The 15,352-nt window shown below is 38.9% G+C and overlaps 2 protein-coding genes across 4 annotated transcripts in view; one reads left to right on the top strand and one right to left on the bottom strand.

Moving 5' to 3' along the window:
* The window catches only part of IQGAP2 (IQ motif containing GTPase activating protein 2), a 387,646-nt gene that overhangs the window by 245,736 nt on the left and 126,558 nt on the right, over window positions 1-15,352 (top strand). The window lies entirely within an intron of this gene.
* F2RL2 (coagulation factor II thrombin receptor like 2) lies at window positions 9,428-14,682 on the bottom strand. The gene is made up of 2 exons (XM_089694227.1): window positions 14,484-14,682; window positions 9,428-12,925 (listed from the first exon to the last, which is right to left on the bottom strand). Exons 1-2 carry the CDS (start codon window positions 14,542-14,544, stop codon window positions 11,838-11,840), a joined length of 1,149 nt encoding a protein of 382 aa, XP_089550353.1. The 5' UTR covers window positions 14,545-14,682; the 3' UTR covers window positions 9,428-11,837.

Here is a 15,352-nt window from a genome sequence, read left to right as displayed (position 1 = left end):
TCCACTTCGCAATAATGTGCCACTTTGTGTTGGTCTATCAAATAAAATCTCAATAAAATACATTTATGTTTTTGGTTGTAACATGACAAAATTTGGAAAAAGTTATGAATACATTTTCAAGGCACTGTATATGCAGCTGCTTCATCTATTATATAATTACATTTTTATCAGTTTTTTTTTTCAATAGCATTGTTCTGCCAGGGAAGAAGGTTGACCTCTTGGCAGTCCACAAAAACACTAAAGATCTTTTGTTGCTTAATCATTTGTTTGTAATTTGCCTAGCTGTGAAATAGGATGTAGATCTGTGCTTATTTAAGTAAAGTTATACATCATTGCAAGCTGAAAGGTATATATAAACATTGGTCGGTTTTTGTGGGATAGCAGGCTGTGAGCTGACAAACATTGATAGGTAGTGGGCGACCATCCAACTCCTTTAGATTTATGCAGCAACATATACCGTATATATGACTCATAGCAATGTTACAGCAGAAGGACTGACCCTAACTGTAAGGTTATGTTAGTACCTCTTTATAATAAGAATAAAACAAGCAAAGAAAGAAAAAACTGCAGCTTGCTGGCTCTTTCCTGTGGTTTCCAGCAAAAGCACTTCCCTTAGAGATGAATGATAGCACATGTGAAAACCTATATAAACTCATTGCGCTACAGCTGCTCTGATTGGAAAAAGTAATAGAATCCTGTTGATTAAAAGTGCAGCAACATCAATCCTTGGACAATTACTGCCTGATGTATGTATAGCTAGCAAAATCATGCAGAATGGGGGGCAATTCAATAAGGAATTTTCACCTCATTTCTGGCAGTATGTAGTAGGTAGTCTATTTTTCATTCATGAGAATCATGCAATATTGTGCGTGTAAGAGACTGGCACATCTGCCAAATTCAACTAGTTTTTATTTGTGCCACTTTTACTGTACGGTGCTATTGCAACATATTCATAAAGAAATACCGCCATATCTGTGCTAAAGTACAGGTATAGAGACCTATTCTATACTGGAATTGTTGACTGTGTAGTACATGTTAATATTGTATCATAGGTTTAAGACAATTCTGCAACACAATTTATCTTTTAGTTCCTCCTAGAACTGATTATTTTTCCAAGTACTCTATAACCACATTTTAAAATAATTTTACAGACCACAGATACTCTCTCTAGAGTGATGAGGGACAAATTTCTTCAGCTGTGAAATTCAGACACTTATGCAGGCCATAGATGGGTCGAAAATCGGCCGATTTTTCTTTTAAAAAAACGAACAATCGGTCGTTCAAGTGGCCGACGTTACCACCAATGGTAAAAAAAATCGGCCGATTTTCATCCCGTCTACAGCCGGCAAAAAGTGTCCCTGCAGAGAGCTCCGCTATTTCTGACAGTTCTCTGACAGTTCCTTCACATTTACAGCGGTTGAAACATTGTATCTATTTGTTTCCATTTAAGATACAGATGTTTTTATTCGGAAACAAATAGATACAATGTTTCAACCGCTGTAAATGTCAAGGAACTGTCAGAGAACTGTCAGAAATAGCGGAGCTCTCTGCAGGGACACTTTTTGCTGGACTGGAATTCTTCTTATTTTCATCCTACTTCTTCTTCTTCTTCTTCATCCTCATCCTCTTCTTCTTCTTCATCCTCATCCTCTTCTTCTTCTTCATCCTCATCCTCTTCTTCTTCTTCTTCTTCATCCTCATCCTCTTCTTCATCCTCATCCTCTTCTTCATCCTCATCCTCTTCTTCATCCTCATCCTCTTCTTCTTCTTCTTCTTCTTCTTCTTCCTCATCTTCTTCTTCCTCTTCTTCTTCCTCATCCTCTTCTTCTTCTTCTTCTTCATCCTCATCCTCTTCTTCTTCTTCATCCTCACCCTCTTCTTCTTCTTCTTCTTCTTCATCCTCTTCTTCTTCTTCTTCATTTTCTTCTTCTTCTTCTTCATCCTCTTCTTCTTCATCCTCATCCTCTTCTTCTTCATCCTCATCCTCTTCTTCTTCTTCATCCTCATCCTCTTCTTCTTCCTCATCCTCATCTTCTTCTTCCTCATCCTCATCCTCTTCATCCTCATCCTCTTCCTCTTCATCCTCATTTTCTTCATCCTCTTCTTCATCCTCTTCTTCTTTTTCTTCTTTTTGTCTTCCTCTTGCAGGTCACTGCTCATGCGCAGATTTTTTATCGGTAAAAAATCGCCCGATTAGCCCATTAATGCCGCGAAAATCGGCTGATCGCCCGATTTTTTTTCCAACTTTACCAAAAAAAAAAAACGGCCAAAATCCCGAAAAACGGCCGACCAAATCGCCCACTAACGATCCGAAAATCGGCCGATTTTATTTTCGGCCGACAAATCGGCCGATTTTCGACCCATCTATGGCCTGCATTAGACACACATACCTGCAGCAGTCTGCCAAAGTGGCTGTGGCCAAATGCCAGGAGGTTTTCAAAGGCAAAGAAAAAGCTATGTGGATCTGTGTGGCATACATGTCATTGGAGGATAGGTAGATGTTTTACTGTAATTCTTCTTGGTTATCTACCCATTCATGGCCAACCTAGCAAGGGCCAAGGATAAAATGTAATGCCACTGTCAAGCTACTGTGCAGGGATAGGTAAAAAAGTGCAGCTCTGAGGACAGAGAGAAATGTTACTGTAGAACACATTACCTCTAATGCCTATGATTAGATAATTGGTTATCCAATTACTGGAGAGATTTCTCCTAACTTTCTGTTGTGTCTCCAGAAAGAGAAACCTCTTCAGTGGAACAAGGAAAGAAAAAAAAAACATCTGGCAGACATTTTAACCATGTACTACTCTGTCTAAAATTTTAAAAAGTTTTGATTTAGATATACTTTAATACTTGTCTGTATCTAAATAGGATAAAATTTAGCCATGTGCAGGTAAGCTCATTTTACTACTCACGAAGCAGTACTCTATGGGATCAGATTTTCAGACCCACGGTGCTTTGATTGTCTGTTCAAAAATGAGAATAGCATTTATGAAATGTACTAGTGATGAACACAACTGAGGGATTCGCACCACTGTAAACTTAGTAAAAAAAAAAACTTTAAGGGTGCAATTGGCCTTAAATTGGTTGTAAACTTCTGAAATGAAAAATAGAGCATATCCTTCCATACTGTGTACTTGCCTCAATTGTAAGCACCTAGTGTGATTTCTGTCTACTCTGTCATTTCTTTGCTGTCTGCATGACTCTCTTCTGACAGGTTATGTCAACACCACAGAATCTTGCCAACCCCACACACAGAAGGTGACTGACAGTCTCTGCTGTGTATATTTGCCTATGGAACTGTGTAGAGTAGAAGTGGCCATTCTCTTCACTCAGGTCCCAGATTACACGCTCTTCTCTCTATGTTGAGCAGTTTGTAACGGATCTCTGCCACCTGACAAATATCCTTTGATCTGTGTGTTTTAGAATGCTGTACAGAAGAGAGTTCTGCAGATAAACCATTACAACTTTAGTAGGATTTGTTTAATTTCTGTGCATCCCCTGAGGCCAATTACTTCACTGGGTATATGTAAGGGTTTACAACCACTTTAAATTTCTCCTGAGGATCAGGGCAGCTCCATTTACCTATTCTGGATCTTCACTTGTGCCATAAAATGGTCCTTCGTTGGCTGTGAACTTGAAGTTAGATACTGAGGAGAAGAGATGGACCTTCCATATACTGTAAATTGTTTTTTGTTTCCTTAAATCCTGTGCTAGACTACAGGCAAGACCACTAAATTCTAATTCTTGCCAACAAGTACCGATGGGGGACCGATGTGAATGTACAATATATATAAAGCGCTGTGTAAATTGATGGCGCTATAGAAGTACGTGAAATAAATAACAACATGACCAGGAGATCTTGGAGACAGGGCAGCCCATGTAAACAATGACTTTGGAGAAGTATGCAGTATTGTCATTACACCAGCCCACTTGGCAATCTACCATCACCATTTTGAAGTGTATTTACAAACTTTAAATGTAATCCAGGTCATTAAGCAAATTTTCCAAATTGTTTGCCACCCTTAGGCCAAGTGTTTTGTTCAGACATGCCTTTTAGGTCCACATTCTGTCTATAGGAACTCTGCAATTCTCTACCACAAAAAAGATCAAGGACAACTCTTCTTTTCCTGGAAGCGAGGAGAACGTTAAACTATCCATCTTTTACCGGTTTTTCTATTCATTCTCAACCACACAGCTTTATTCTGTTGTTGCCGTTGTAAAGTGTCTCTTCTAACTAGCTCCATGGAAACTAGAAGCTATTATTGGCTCTGTCAATGTATTTTGCGTATTATAATTGCAGTGTGGAAGGCCCAGTGCACACTTTCAGCCCAATTAAAACAAACTCTTTAGTGTTGGAATATTAGAATGTTAAGGGTAATAAAATGCTCATGTATCAGTCCAGTGATACACTAGGACCAGTTGGTCCCCTGATCTACCTTTTTTATTTTAACCTGGTAATCCTGCCATTAACTCACTTTCTGTCCTAGGGTGACAACTGTACAAAGCAGTATTATCACCCTTGGACAGGGAGCTTGTTAGGCCTACGTAATGCTGGGTACACACTATAACGTTCATATCACCGTACTAACACAAGCGATCTTGGTGCTGCGATCTCCCCACTGTGCTATTTTGTTCTGAGAGCGGGACTGCCCCTCCCCCAGAACACACACTGATCAGGATGATTTTCCAACATGCCGTTTGACAGAAACCGGTCATTAGACCAGTTTCTGTCAGACAGGCTACTATACACACTGGCAAAATGTTGTCTGAGTTCTGTTGATCCGGCTTATACCGGCCGATATTCGGCTTGTGTGTTCAAGCCTTAACACTGTGTCAGGAATCGAGAGGTGTTTTTTTAGTTTTGTAGAAATAGCAGGGAATAATGCTAACTGATAACCATGCAGAGCCAGAAAGTACAAGACGTTACCATCTCACAAGATTTCTGGCTGGATGCAGAACTATTTTTTTTTTTTTATACATTTTTTTTTTTTTTTTTGCTTTTTTTGCATTTTTCAAACAGATATGATAAAATGCTTTCAAAGGTACGTCACCTGACCAAAAGGGAGCAAATGAGAGAAATTTATTGTTTATTGCTAAGAAACAAATTCATATAAACAATTCATATAAACAAGCAGCCACTATAACCGTGATACCAGTTAAACAAAATTTAAAACAAAAAGCAGCACTAAAATCAGTAAGTCATCAGCAAAAAACAATTATGTGAAAAATAAAATACAACTCTGTGACACAATCAAATCATAAAATATAAATATTAATTGCTACAAAAGTGTCCATATGAAAACTGTTCAAAAAGGGTGTGTGTCAATTAAAGTTTCTCCTTCCCAAAGAAAATCCAATCCAAAACCGTGAGTGATAAGTACAACTTATATCGCTTTAGTGCCAAGCAAAGTGTCTGATGAAAAAGATTCCACCACTATACAGAAGGGCCTTTTACCAGACCAGATGGGCCATCACGTTATACAGTAAATGGTCAAAACACGCTCAACATATTATGTAGATCCGGCTCCACGGTAGTAAATCCATCCACCATCCATGGTGAAGTACATTCAAAAAAACCTCTTGTTTGTTTAAAAACATGTATCATCCGTGTATAAGTGCAATAAGATAAAAAAAAAAGACTTGCATGAAAACAAGGTGGCAAGCTGATGGCTCCAGCATATAGAACACCAAGTTTGGCCGGCAATCGCACAAACCAGCATTACTACGCAATGACATCACACATACAAGCCAAGCTCAACATGTTTTGTTGGACAGAAGTCTTCAGGAGATTAGGGTCACTTGTTGATTTTGGTGCTGCTTCTTGCTTTGGATTTAGATATAATAAACCATTTATAACAATACTAGACCAAAGGGAACAAGTAAAAGAAATTCATTGTTGAGGTTTATATATACATTAAAGCTATTGATGGCCCTTAGTGCCAACTTTTCCCGAACTAACTCTTGAATAATTTCTCACTTTTGTTGCCTTCACATTTGCTATTTATTTGATATTTAATTATGTTACTTAAGACTGAATTTTAATTCACTGTTTCGATATTCCATTTACCTTTGGTTCCAATTATCTTTTACTGCCATCTTCTGTCTTTATGTATTCAGCAAATATCACAACCTGCTTCTCATGGAGGAATTTTGGTATATACAGTATGTTCACAGGGGCCTACCAATCTGTGTTTTTAATCTGTACAGGTGTTCCATGTAGTCGTGTGCAGGCAGCATGTTCAAATCAATGACAGGTGGGCAGCTGCACAGATCTCCAGTTGATTCGCTGACTGTACATTCTTGCAGGGCCGATGCACACATTAGATTGCAGACACTGTTCTGATACATGCATGGGTCCTGCCCAGATATACAGTTAGTCACCGGTCACACTGATTTCAGCACAAATTCAGGTGTGGTTTCTGAAGACTTGTGAAGATTTTCAACGATTTCTTGCAATTTGCATTGTGATTTCCATTGTATTCTATGTATGTGAGCTAGCAATAAACTGCAGAAAAAATAATGCAAGAACTACTTTAGAATACGCGCTGCAGCAAATCGCACATGTTAAGACACTGACATTCACATTCATTAGGTGCAATTTCAATTCACAAATCGCACTGGTATGACCAAGTACTTAGGTATGTGTTTGGAGATCCATTCAGCTGCCCACCTGTCATTGATTTTAACATGCTACATGCACACCACTGCACTTAACAGCTGTGCATCCCATGTGGGTGAAGACAGACATGCGCACGAATGAATTAGGCTTAAACCAGATTTTCCACTAAACACACTGGGCCTCCGCTGAACTGAAAAAATTGAAGTGCATCCTGATTTTTTGGTTTCAGCACCAGAATTTTAATTTTGGTGCACCACTAGTGGTCACATCTAAATATCTGCCTCATCCAATCAGTGAATGCTTTGCATTTATGGAAAAAAGGCAAAGTGTTCTCTGAATGACACCCGTGCTGAGCAAGTGACTTCTGTGTTCATTAAGCAGCAGGGCATTCTCTCGGCATGGGATGCAGAAGCAAGTGGAGATCACTGTAGTAGCGGTGCCCAATACAACGATTTTTAGCCTCCACTGGGATGCAATAGGTATGGCACATGCATACGTACTTTGATCCAAGCACACTTATTTAGCATTTAATACACCAAATAAATGTCACACGACAATTTGAGTAGAAAATTAATAGTGTTGTGCTGTCCGTCCATACGCATCCACCTCTCCTCTCACTTCTGCAGTTTTACTCCTTGCTGTCTGCCCTCATCATTTACTTTGCTCCAATCATCGTTCCCTCAACCCTAATAAGTCTCCCAGTCCCTGCTGCTGAGAAACACTCGTACAGCACAATGTCACTGTTGGGATAGTATTGGGCAGGTGATGAGCAGTGCCTGGTTTCCTCCAGACAGAACATTTAGAATTGAGGCCAATCCGTTCAATTTTGGTTTTATCAGAACAGAACAGCTTGTTCCTCACAGTCTGAGAGTCCTTCAGATGCTTTTTTGTAAACTCCAAGCAGGCTTTCATGCGTTTTGCACTGCGGAGTGGCTTCCGTCTAGCCACTCTGCCATAAAGCCCAGGCTGCAGTGACGGTTGTCCTTCTGGAACTTTGTTCCATCTCCACACAGAAAATCTGGAGCTCAGTCAGAGTGACCAACAGGTTTTTGGTCACCTCTCTTACTGAGACCCGTCTGCCCTGATTGCTCAGCTTGGCTGAGCTACTAGCTCTTGGAAGAGTCCTGGTTGTGCCAAATTTCTTCCATTTGAAATGTATGGAGGCCACTGTACTCTTGGACACCTTCAGTGCAGCAGATTTTTTTTTTTTTTGTAGCCGTTGGCCTCTTTCATACGGGCGTTCCGGTTTTCATCTGTCTGTTTACGGATGAAAAACTGACCCCCATGTATTTCTATGGACTTGCGAATGTAAACGGATGAACGTCTTTTTAAATCCTTTAATGTCCACATCTGTTATTTTTAACGGAAAACCCCCTATTTTTCTTCTGCAAAAAGAAACTGAACGGATGAAAAGCAGATGCCAACGGACTGAAAACAGATGAAAAACGGGTGTGGATGGATTAAAACGGATAAAAAATAGATGTAAACCAATGTAAGCGGATGAAAAAATGGATGTAAACTCATCCGTTTTTTCTTTGAAAAAACATGACTGAACTGAAGAAAAAAAAACTAACACCCGAGTGAAAGGACCCTTTCTCAGATCTGTGCCTTGCAATAATGCTGTCTCTGCAGGAAGTTCCTATGACCTCATGGCTTTTGCTCTGGTGCAATATGCATTCTCAGCTGTGAGGCCTTTTATAGAGAGGTGTGCGCCTTTCCAAATCATATCCAGTAACTTTATCCACTTCCCTACCGCTCTATAGCAGATATCCTGCTACAGGGCGGCCACAAAATCACGTGTGTGTGTGTGTGTATAGAATCAGTTCCAGGTAGGGGGCACGCGCGCCGCCCTTGGTTGCAGCGGCTGTCAAACACTGGGTCCTGACCAGTGATTCTCGGTGCACTCAGTGATGGTCGCTAAAGCTGAGAGGGGAGAACACAGATCTGTCTCCTGTCAGCATGTCTCCCTAGTAAAACAGCACACAGTGTAAGCACAACACACAGTTAACCCTTTGTTTGCCCCAGATGCTAACTCTTTCCTGCCCAGTGTCACTGAAGATATCCGTTGTCGTTCGTTCCCATCCGGTGTCAGAATGCCTGCCGCAGTCCCGCTATAAGTCGTTGATCACCACCATTACTAGTATTTAAAAATTGGGATTTTTTTTTAGCAAAGACGTAGCAGAATACATTCTGCCCTAAATTTCTAAAGAAATGTAATTTTTGAAATTTTTTTTTATAGGATATGTTTTATAGCAAAAAGTCAAAAATATTGTTTGTTTTTTTTAAATTGACAGTCTTTTTGTTTATAGCACAAAAAAAAAACAAAAAACGCAGAGATGATCAAATACCATGGAAAGAAAGCTGTATTTGTGGGGAAAAAATGACAAATTTCATTTATGTACAGCTTTGCATAACAGTTCAATTGTCCGTTAAATAACGCAGTGCCGTATCTGAAAAAATGGCCTGGTCAGGAAGGGGGCGTAAATTCCCTGGAGGACAAGTGGTTAATTTACCATAGGTGGACTTGAATCAAGATGTAGAAACATCTCGGTAACGATCAAGAGAAATGGGGAGGCACCTGAGCTAAATTTCAAGTGCTGTTGCAAAGGGTCTGAATACTTTGTCCAATGTGAGATTTCAGTTTTGTTTTTTTTTGCATACATTTGCCAACGTTTCTAAAATTCTGTTTTCACTTTGTCATTATGGAGTACTGAGTGTAGATTAATGAGAAAAAAAAAATAAAACTTAAATAACTGTGGTGTCAGGCTGCAACATAACAAAATTGAATAAAAGTGAAAGGGGTCTGAATACTTTATGAATGCACTGTATATTTCTATATTTTTTTTATTAATTAGATTTACATAAGAAACTAAAGACATTTAAAATGTTATAAATATAATTTTTAAATGTACAGAAAAACATTACAAACAGTTTAAAGGACATTCACAGACAACAGGGAAAACAGAAGTGTGAATGATATCCAAAAGACTTTGCTAAAGTCAGAAATTGCGCTTAGTTTACTTCAATGTCAGTAAAACATAATCCAATATAGCCCTGTTCCGGAAAATTACAAGTGCTTCTGGGTGAGTTTGCATCCTTGGCACACATGATTTTGTAACTTTACTCACTTTAAATAGCAATCCTTTAGTAAACGTTTCACAAAATAACATCTAAGGTTTCTATAACGTTTACCTGAAAATAATTTTTGCTTTGACATCCACATTTTCACATTTCCTATATATTAAATATAGAGTTATTTATCTTTTAATTATTTGGTACAATATATTTACAGTGCAGGTACCGTACTAAAGAATTTGGTTATTTAATCATCATTGTATAAGATACAGAACTGACCCATAGGGCAGAAAGATAAGAAGAGGAGAAAAATACAGTCACTTTGCAGCAGTACTGATCATGAAGAACGGCATGTAATGAGCTTCTTCAGAGTACAAATATAATTACAAACTGATCACATAATTAAATAAAATAAATATGAGAACTTTAGACAAGACTTTTATTTTGGTTTGGCCACAGTGGAGAAGAAATAGAACCTCCTGGGCTCCTGTTGAGATTTCCCTTTACTTCCTGTCCTATGATTACTGTCTCTGGGACAGGAATTAAAGTGAATCTCATGATTTGGGAAGCTGATAGCAATACCAGCATGCCATAGTGTCCAGTGATCATTCTCTACAATTGTGTTTATCAATGTACTTAGTGCATGCAACCATCTCCTATATCAGACACTGGAAAAAATGCCCTTGGCAGATATTTATTTTTCCCAACTAAACCAAAAACGTTAAAGTGTCTGTATAGCCCAAACTTTTTTCTAGTTTTGGATTGAGCAGAGAAAGGTTGGGGGCCCAGTCAAGTTTTTATTTTGTTCCTAGTTTGTAAATTTATCAGTTGTCACTAGAATAAAAGGTGAGAGGAAATTTTTCCAGGGAGATACCCGTTTCTGAGACAACTAAGGGCTTGTTCAAACGTGCGTCAAGGTCTGCTACTCCTCTGAAAAGATTCACACCCGTTAGGCAGTGAGGAGGTGATATGTTGTCTCATCACTGCCTGCCTTAACACTTTAAATGCCATGCTGCAGTCATTTGCATTGCACACGATTGCAGGGCAGCCCCATAGACCTGAACTTGTCACATTTGGCGGTGGCAACACTTGCTGAAAGGTCATGCTGTTTTATTTTTCCCATGGCTACAGAGTAAAGCATTGCAGCCATGGCATGTGCGCATTTGGGGGCAGTAAAACCTCAGCTCAACCACCTGGCGCAACTGCCCTCCAGCGACACATGTGAATGAGCCCTAAAAGGGGAATCTCCACACTTTGGAAAGAATTTCTCTCATTTCCTGATGTATCTCCAGGGCAGGCAATGAAGAAAAATATCACCAAAGAGACACAAACCACTGAAAAATAAACAGACGTTTAACCATTCCATACTCCTATTCAAAAAAAAGAAAGGAACTTTCAAAATAGAAGATAAAATGTCAATAACTTGTAACAGTCATTTTTAATAATGCTAGGCAGGCACCCCTTAAGATTTAAAGCACTGAAGATTATCTCCGTGTTTACAATTGGTATTCTTCTTACAGTCCTCTCTCAGGTTTTATTTTCAGTGTTTGATCCCTTTGGGAAGATTTCCCCAAACATACTGTTGTGCTGACGTCATTGGGACAGGAAGTGAAGGGAATCTCATACAGACAAATGGGTAGCAATAAAATGAAGCTTTCCAGCCGTTTCAGCTACTGGCACAAATAGGAAAATGCCACAGTGAGGTCAAATGCACCAAAAAAAAAATGTTTTAATTGTTTTCCATCCTACCCAAAACTACAAGAAAAGGTTATGGCTAGAGTTCCACCTTTGGATATTTGTTTGCTCTAAGTTACTGCATTTTGCAAATCATCTGTGCTTTGCATAGCCTTACTGAAATAACAGCCGTTTGACATCAGCCTTGGGGTAAGTGTTCATTTATGAACCAACTCTTGTACCTTCTTTATTTCCAGAGGCTTTTAAAACTGACCATTAATAGATGGCATAGTTAGTATAAAGTGCATTATATTGTAATCTTTTTACTTTTCTTTTCCTTTTTTTTGTAGAAAAAACATTTTTTCATTATTATATGTTCTGCATGGCGTATTGTAATTTTCAGAAATCTACAAATGATCAGTAGATGGTGCAGTTACACCAAAAGTCACAGACCAGATGACTTATCCTTTTACGATCCCAAAAGTTTCATGTGTGTTTCATTAGACACTTTATGCATTTCAGAGTAGGTTTTGGATAGTTTTGTTATCTCAGACATAAGGAAATAGAGAAAAGGGTCTAGGCAGCTGTTCAAACTGCTGAAACACAGTGCTATGAGATAGCTTCCATAAAGTTCATCCTTGTAACTGTAGTGATAATTGACTTGGTGAACAATGAGAATGATATTACTTGGTGTAAAGCACAAGGCAAATATAAGCAGAAGCAGGATGGTTATTTTAAGGTACATTAATCGTTTGTGTTCTTGGGTCCCCAGAGTTCTTATGATGGAGAAGTAACAGAATATTATCATGGTGAAAGGAATGAGATACCCAAACACAGCAAGTGATATAAAATATTTGAACTGAAATTTGTCAGCAGATATTTCATATATGTCGTTGCATGATATCAGCTGAAGTTCATTCAAGTTATATGTCTGCTGCTTTGTGAAAAATGGTATCATGAACATGAGGACAGTAATCCACACAAAGCAACACAGGAGAACAGCATATGTCCGCTTAGGTAAACTCCGGTATGTGAATGGGTGGACAATGGCGACGTAGCGGCTCACACTAATGCACATGAGGAGCAGAATTGAGCAATACATGTTCCCATAGAAGCATATAGTCACAATTCGGCACATTGCTTCACCAAATATCCAGTTGTTCCCATTCAGGTGATATGCCGCCTTGAAGGGCAGCATGAGGCAGAAAAGTAAATCGGATATGGCCAAGTTGGTGTAAAATATTGCCGTGCACACAGTTCTGGTCTTTGAAAACAGCATCCGTAAGACGAGAGTGTTAGCGGGAATACCAATGAGAATCACTATGATGTATATAGATGGTATCAGCTTTGTACTTGTAGAGCTTCTTAAGTAAGCCAAAGTTGAATTGTTGACTGTCTGCTTCTCTGGTGCAGCTTTCTGGTCATTGGATGTTGTTGACTGCTCTTGATCATCAGTAATATTGGGAATTGGTTCGAAATGTTGGAAATGATGACCTGCTCGAAAAGTCCTTGGAGTTGCAGTGTCAATCTCATTCTCTAAAACTTCTGAAGAATTGTCTAAAAAACAAATAAAATTAATAGTAATGATCATATCTTTGTTTAAATACCTTTTAAATTACTTTTTTTCTCTAAAGACAACAGCTGTGCAGTGTGGTAAAAGTTGTCTTATATGCTGTGATGTACAGTATGCATATATGAAAAGCTCACACATGAGGGCTAAACATTTTCAAGAGAAACCTCCAGCCTATTCAATACTAATTTTCTGGTAGATTTTTTTTTTTTTGTAGATTTTAGCTCTAGGTTGAAAACAAATACTTAAAGCAGAACTAAACCTAAAAATCAAATGGTTCCTCAAAACCGTTACAGTCAAGGCATGCTGTGGATAAGAACTCTCAAATTTGCTTTGCCCTCAACCAAACTGCCAACCGATCAAATGGCTGGTGTCCTAACTCACATGTGCAGCACCATGGCAACTACAAATCTAACAGAGGCTAAGATGGCAGCTTCCTTGGCTGTAAGTATAGTAGGGTTTAGTTCCACTTTAAAAGAGGAACTTCACTCCACCCCAATTCTCCCTTACCTGTGATGCTGTCTTTTCTTGAAAATACACGCTCACCTGCCCAACATTTCCAACGTTGTCCTGGAGCAATCTGTTTGTGCCTCTGTCCCTCGCTGCCATCTTGGTCCTGTTGGAGTAGATACGTAATGTTGGCTTAGGCCAGTTTAGGCGTAGGGTGATGTTCCACTTTTAAGAACACAAATTGTTTATTATTGTGGCCTGAGATGTGGTAAATCCTTTGTAATCATTCATTGATGACTTAATTTGTCATCTCAATGTTGACCAAGTTGAGGGCAAATAAAGCGATCTCTCAACATTTTTGTGTTAGTGAAAGATTTGCTGTGCATGACCAGGGAATAAATACCCTGATCAACTTATAGTCCTGCCAATCTCGGTACTACTCGACAACATCCTTTTCATGTTTGTGGCTATAATTTTATTGGACTGTCTTACTTCAGTCCTTGAGGAATGCATTTGAGCCTGAATTTAGGAGCAAAATTAGTGATTAAACTTAAAGGTGGCCATGGGCATTAGATGAGGTTTGAAGACCATCCTACTGCTGATTCTTTTGCTGTTCATCATGGTGTAACATCCACACTTGGTTGCTGGGCACCCTTGGTAGCGGACTTATTTCAGGACAAACTAGTGATCAGATAGGTCAACAGAGCTGGTCATGATCGGTCATCAGGAAGGTTGTATGTTGTGGTATCAGAATGTCTATAGATTTACAAATATTTTTCTATACAACCATAATTTGATAGGGGTAGAAATAGACAGCATTGCTTTAGACAAAAGATCATTCCTTTACATAATTACTAACTGTTTGAAAACCACATAGTGCCTAATTTTCTGATAAAGTAGATTATTTACATATTTTAGTCCACACATAAACTATGACTATAGTTTTAACCAAGACTCCAACTTGAAAGACTTGATTAGCTAGTTTTTATGATATCATGTAACCTTACACCATGGCACAGCTGTGGAGTGCCGAACCCTTTCCTGTGGTTGTAGGTATTACACATAAGTATATATGTAAAAGGTCTCTGTACTCACCAAACAGACAGAGCGTAGACTCTGAGAAAAGAATCAGAAATAGCAGGGTCTTCATTTTCATGCTCTGTGTTTAGTTCATGCTATGTATAGTCGTCGTCCTGCTCCAAATAACAAGCAGTGCTGCTTCATTGATGGCTCCATGAGAAATGTGTGGTCACACACAAAGGACAGGAGCTCCTGGGCTCAGTGACTGGATTCCTCCTCCTTCCAGGGAATGACGCAGTGTACATGACTGGGCAAGGCTGCCGGAAGAAGGAAACTTTTCACAAATGCTTCTTAACTCTTCAAAGTGCAGTTTTTCAAGTGATAAAAATATGAGGACTGCATAGTTCCAACAACTGAGGGCAGAATTTGGGGCAAAACTTAGGGCATAACTTGAGATTGGTTATTCACCAGTAAGCAGATTCAGTTTTGATTTCGCTTTACTTCAGCCTATGTGCTAAGGACTGTATCACAGGGTAACAAAGGTTGACAACTTTCTCTTACAAAGATAAGCTGCCAATTCTTTGCATTTATCTCAGTATTAAAGTAGTGAAAGACATACAGCAATGGGTTGGAAATGTGTCTGCCCTTGATAGAAAGGGAAATGGTAACATTGTACACATAGCATTTATACCCATAATGGCTTACATTTACACCTTTTGCATATAGTGTGAAATAGGCAACATGGTTTATGTATGTACATACGTGAGTGCAGAGCGGTGTATTTCAGTGGATGTGGGAACATATGACAGTGATCTAGCGACAACATGCATAGTTTATTTACATTTTCTTCCCATATATTGGTAGTGCAGGGTGTCATCTTTTTTTTTTATTTTTAACATGGTTAATCTTATTGTATATTTAATAAATGCTTTGCAGTGTCAGGG

Source organism: Staurois parvus, unplaced genomic scaffold (assembly GCF_062004578.1).
Source record: "Staurois parvus isolate SC_StPar_1 unplaced genomic scaffold, SC_StPar_1.0 ptg000656l, whole genome shotgun sequence".
Lineage (NCBI taxonomy): Eukaryota > Metazoa > Chordata > Amphibia > Anura > Ranidae > Staurois > Staurois parvus.
The sequence above is the reverse complement of the archived record's forward strand: the minus strand, read 5'-3'. Positions and strand labels throughout refer to the sequence as shown.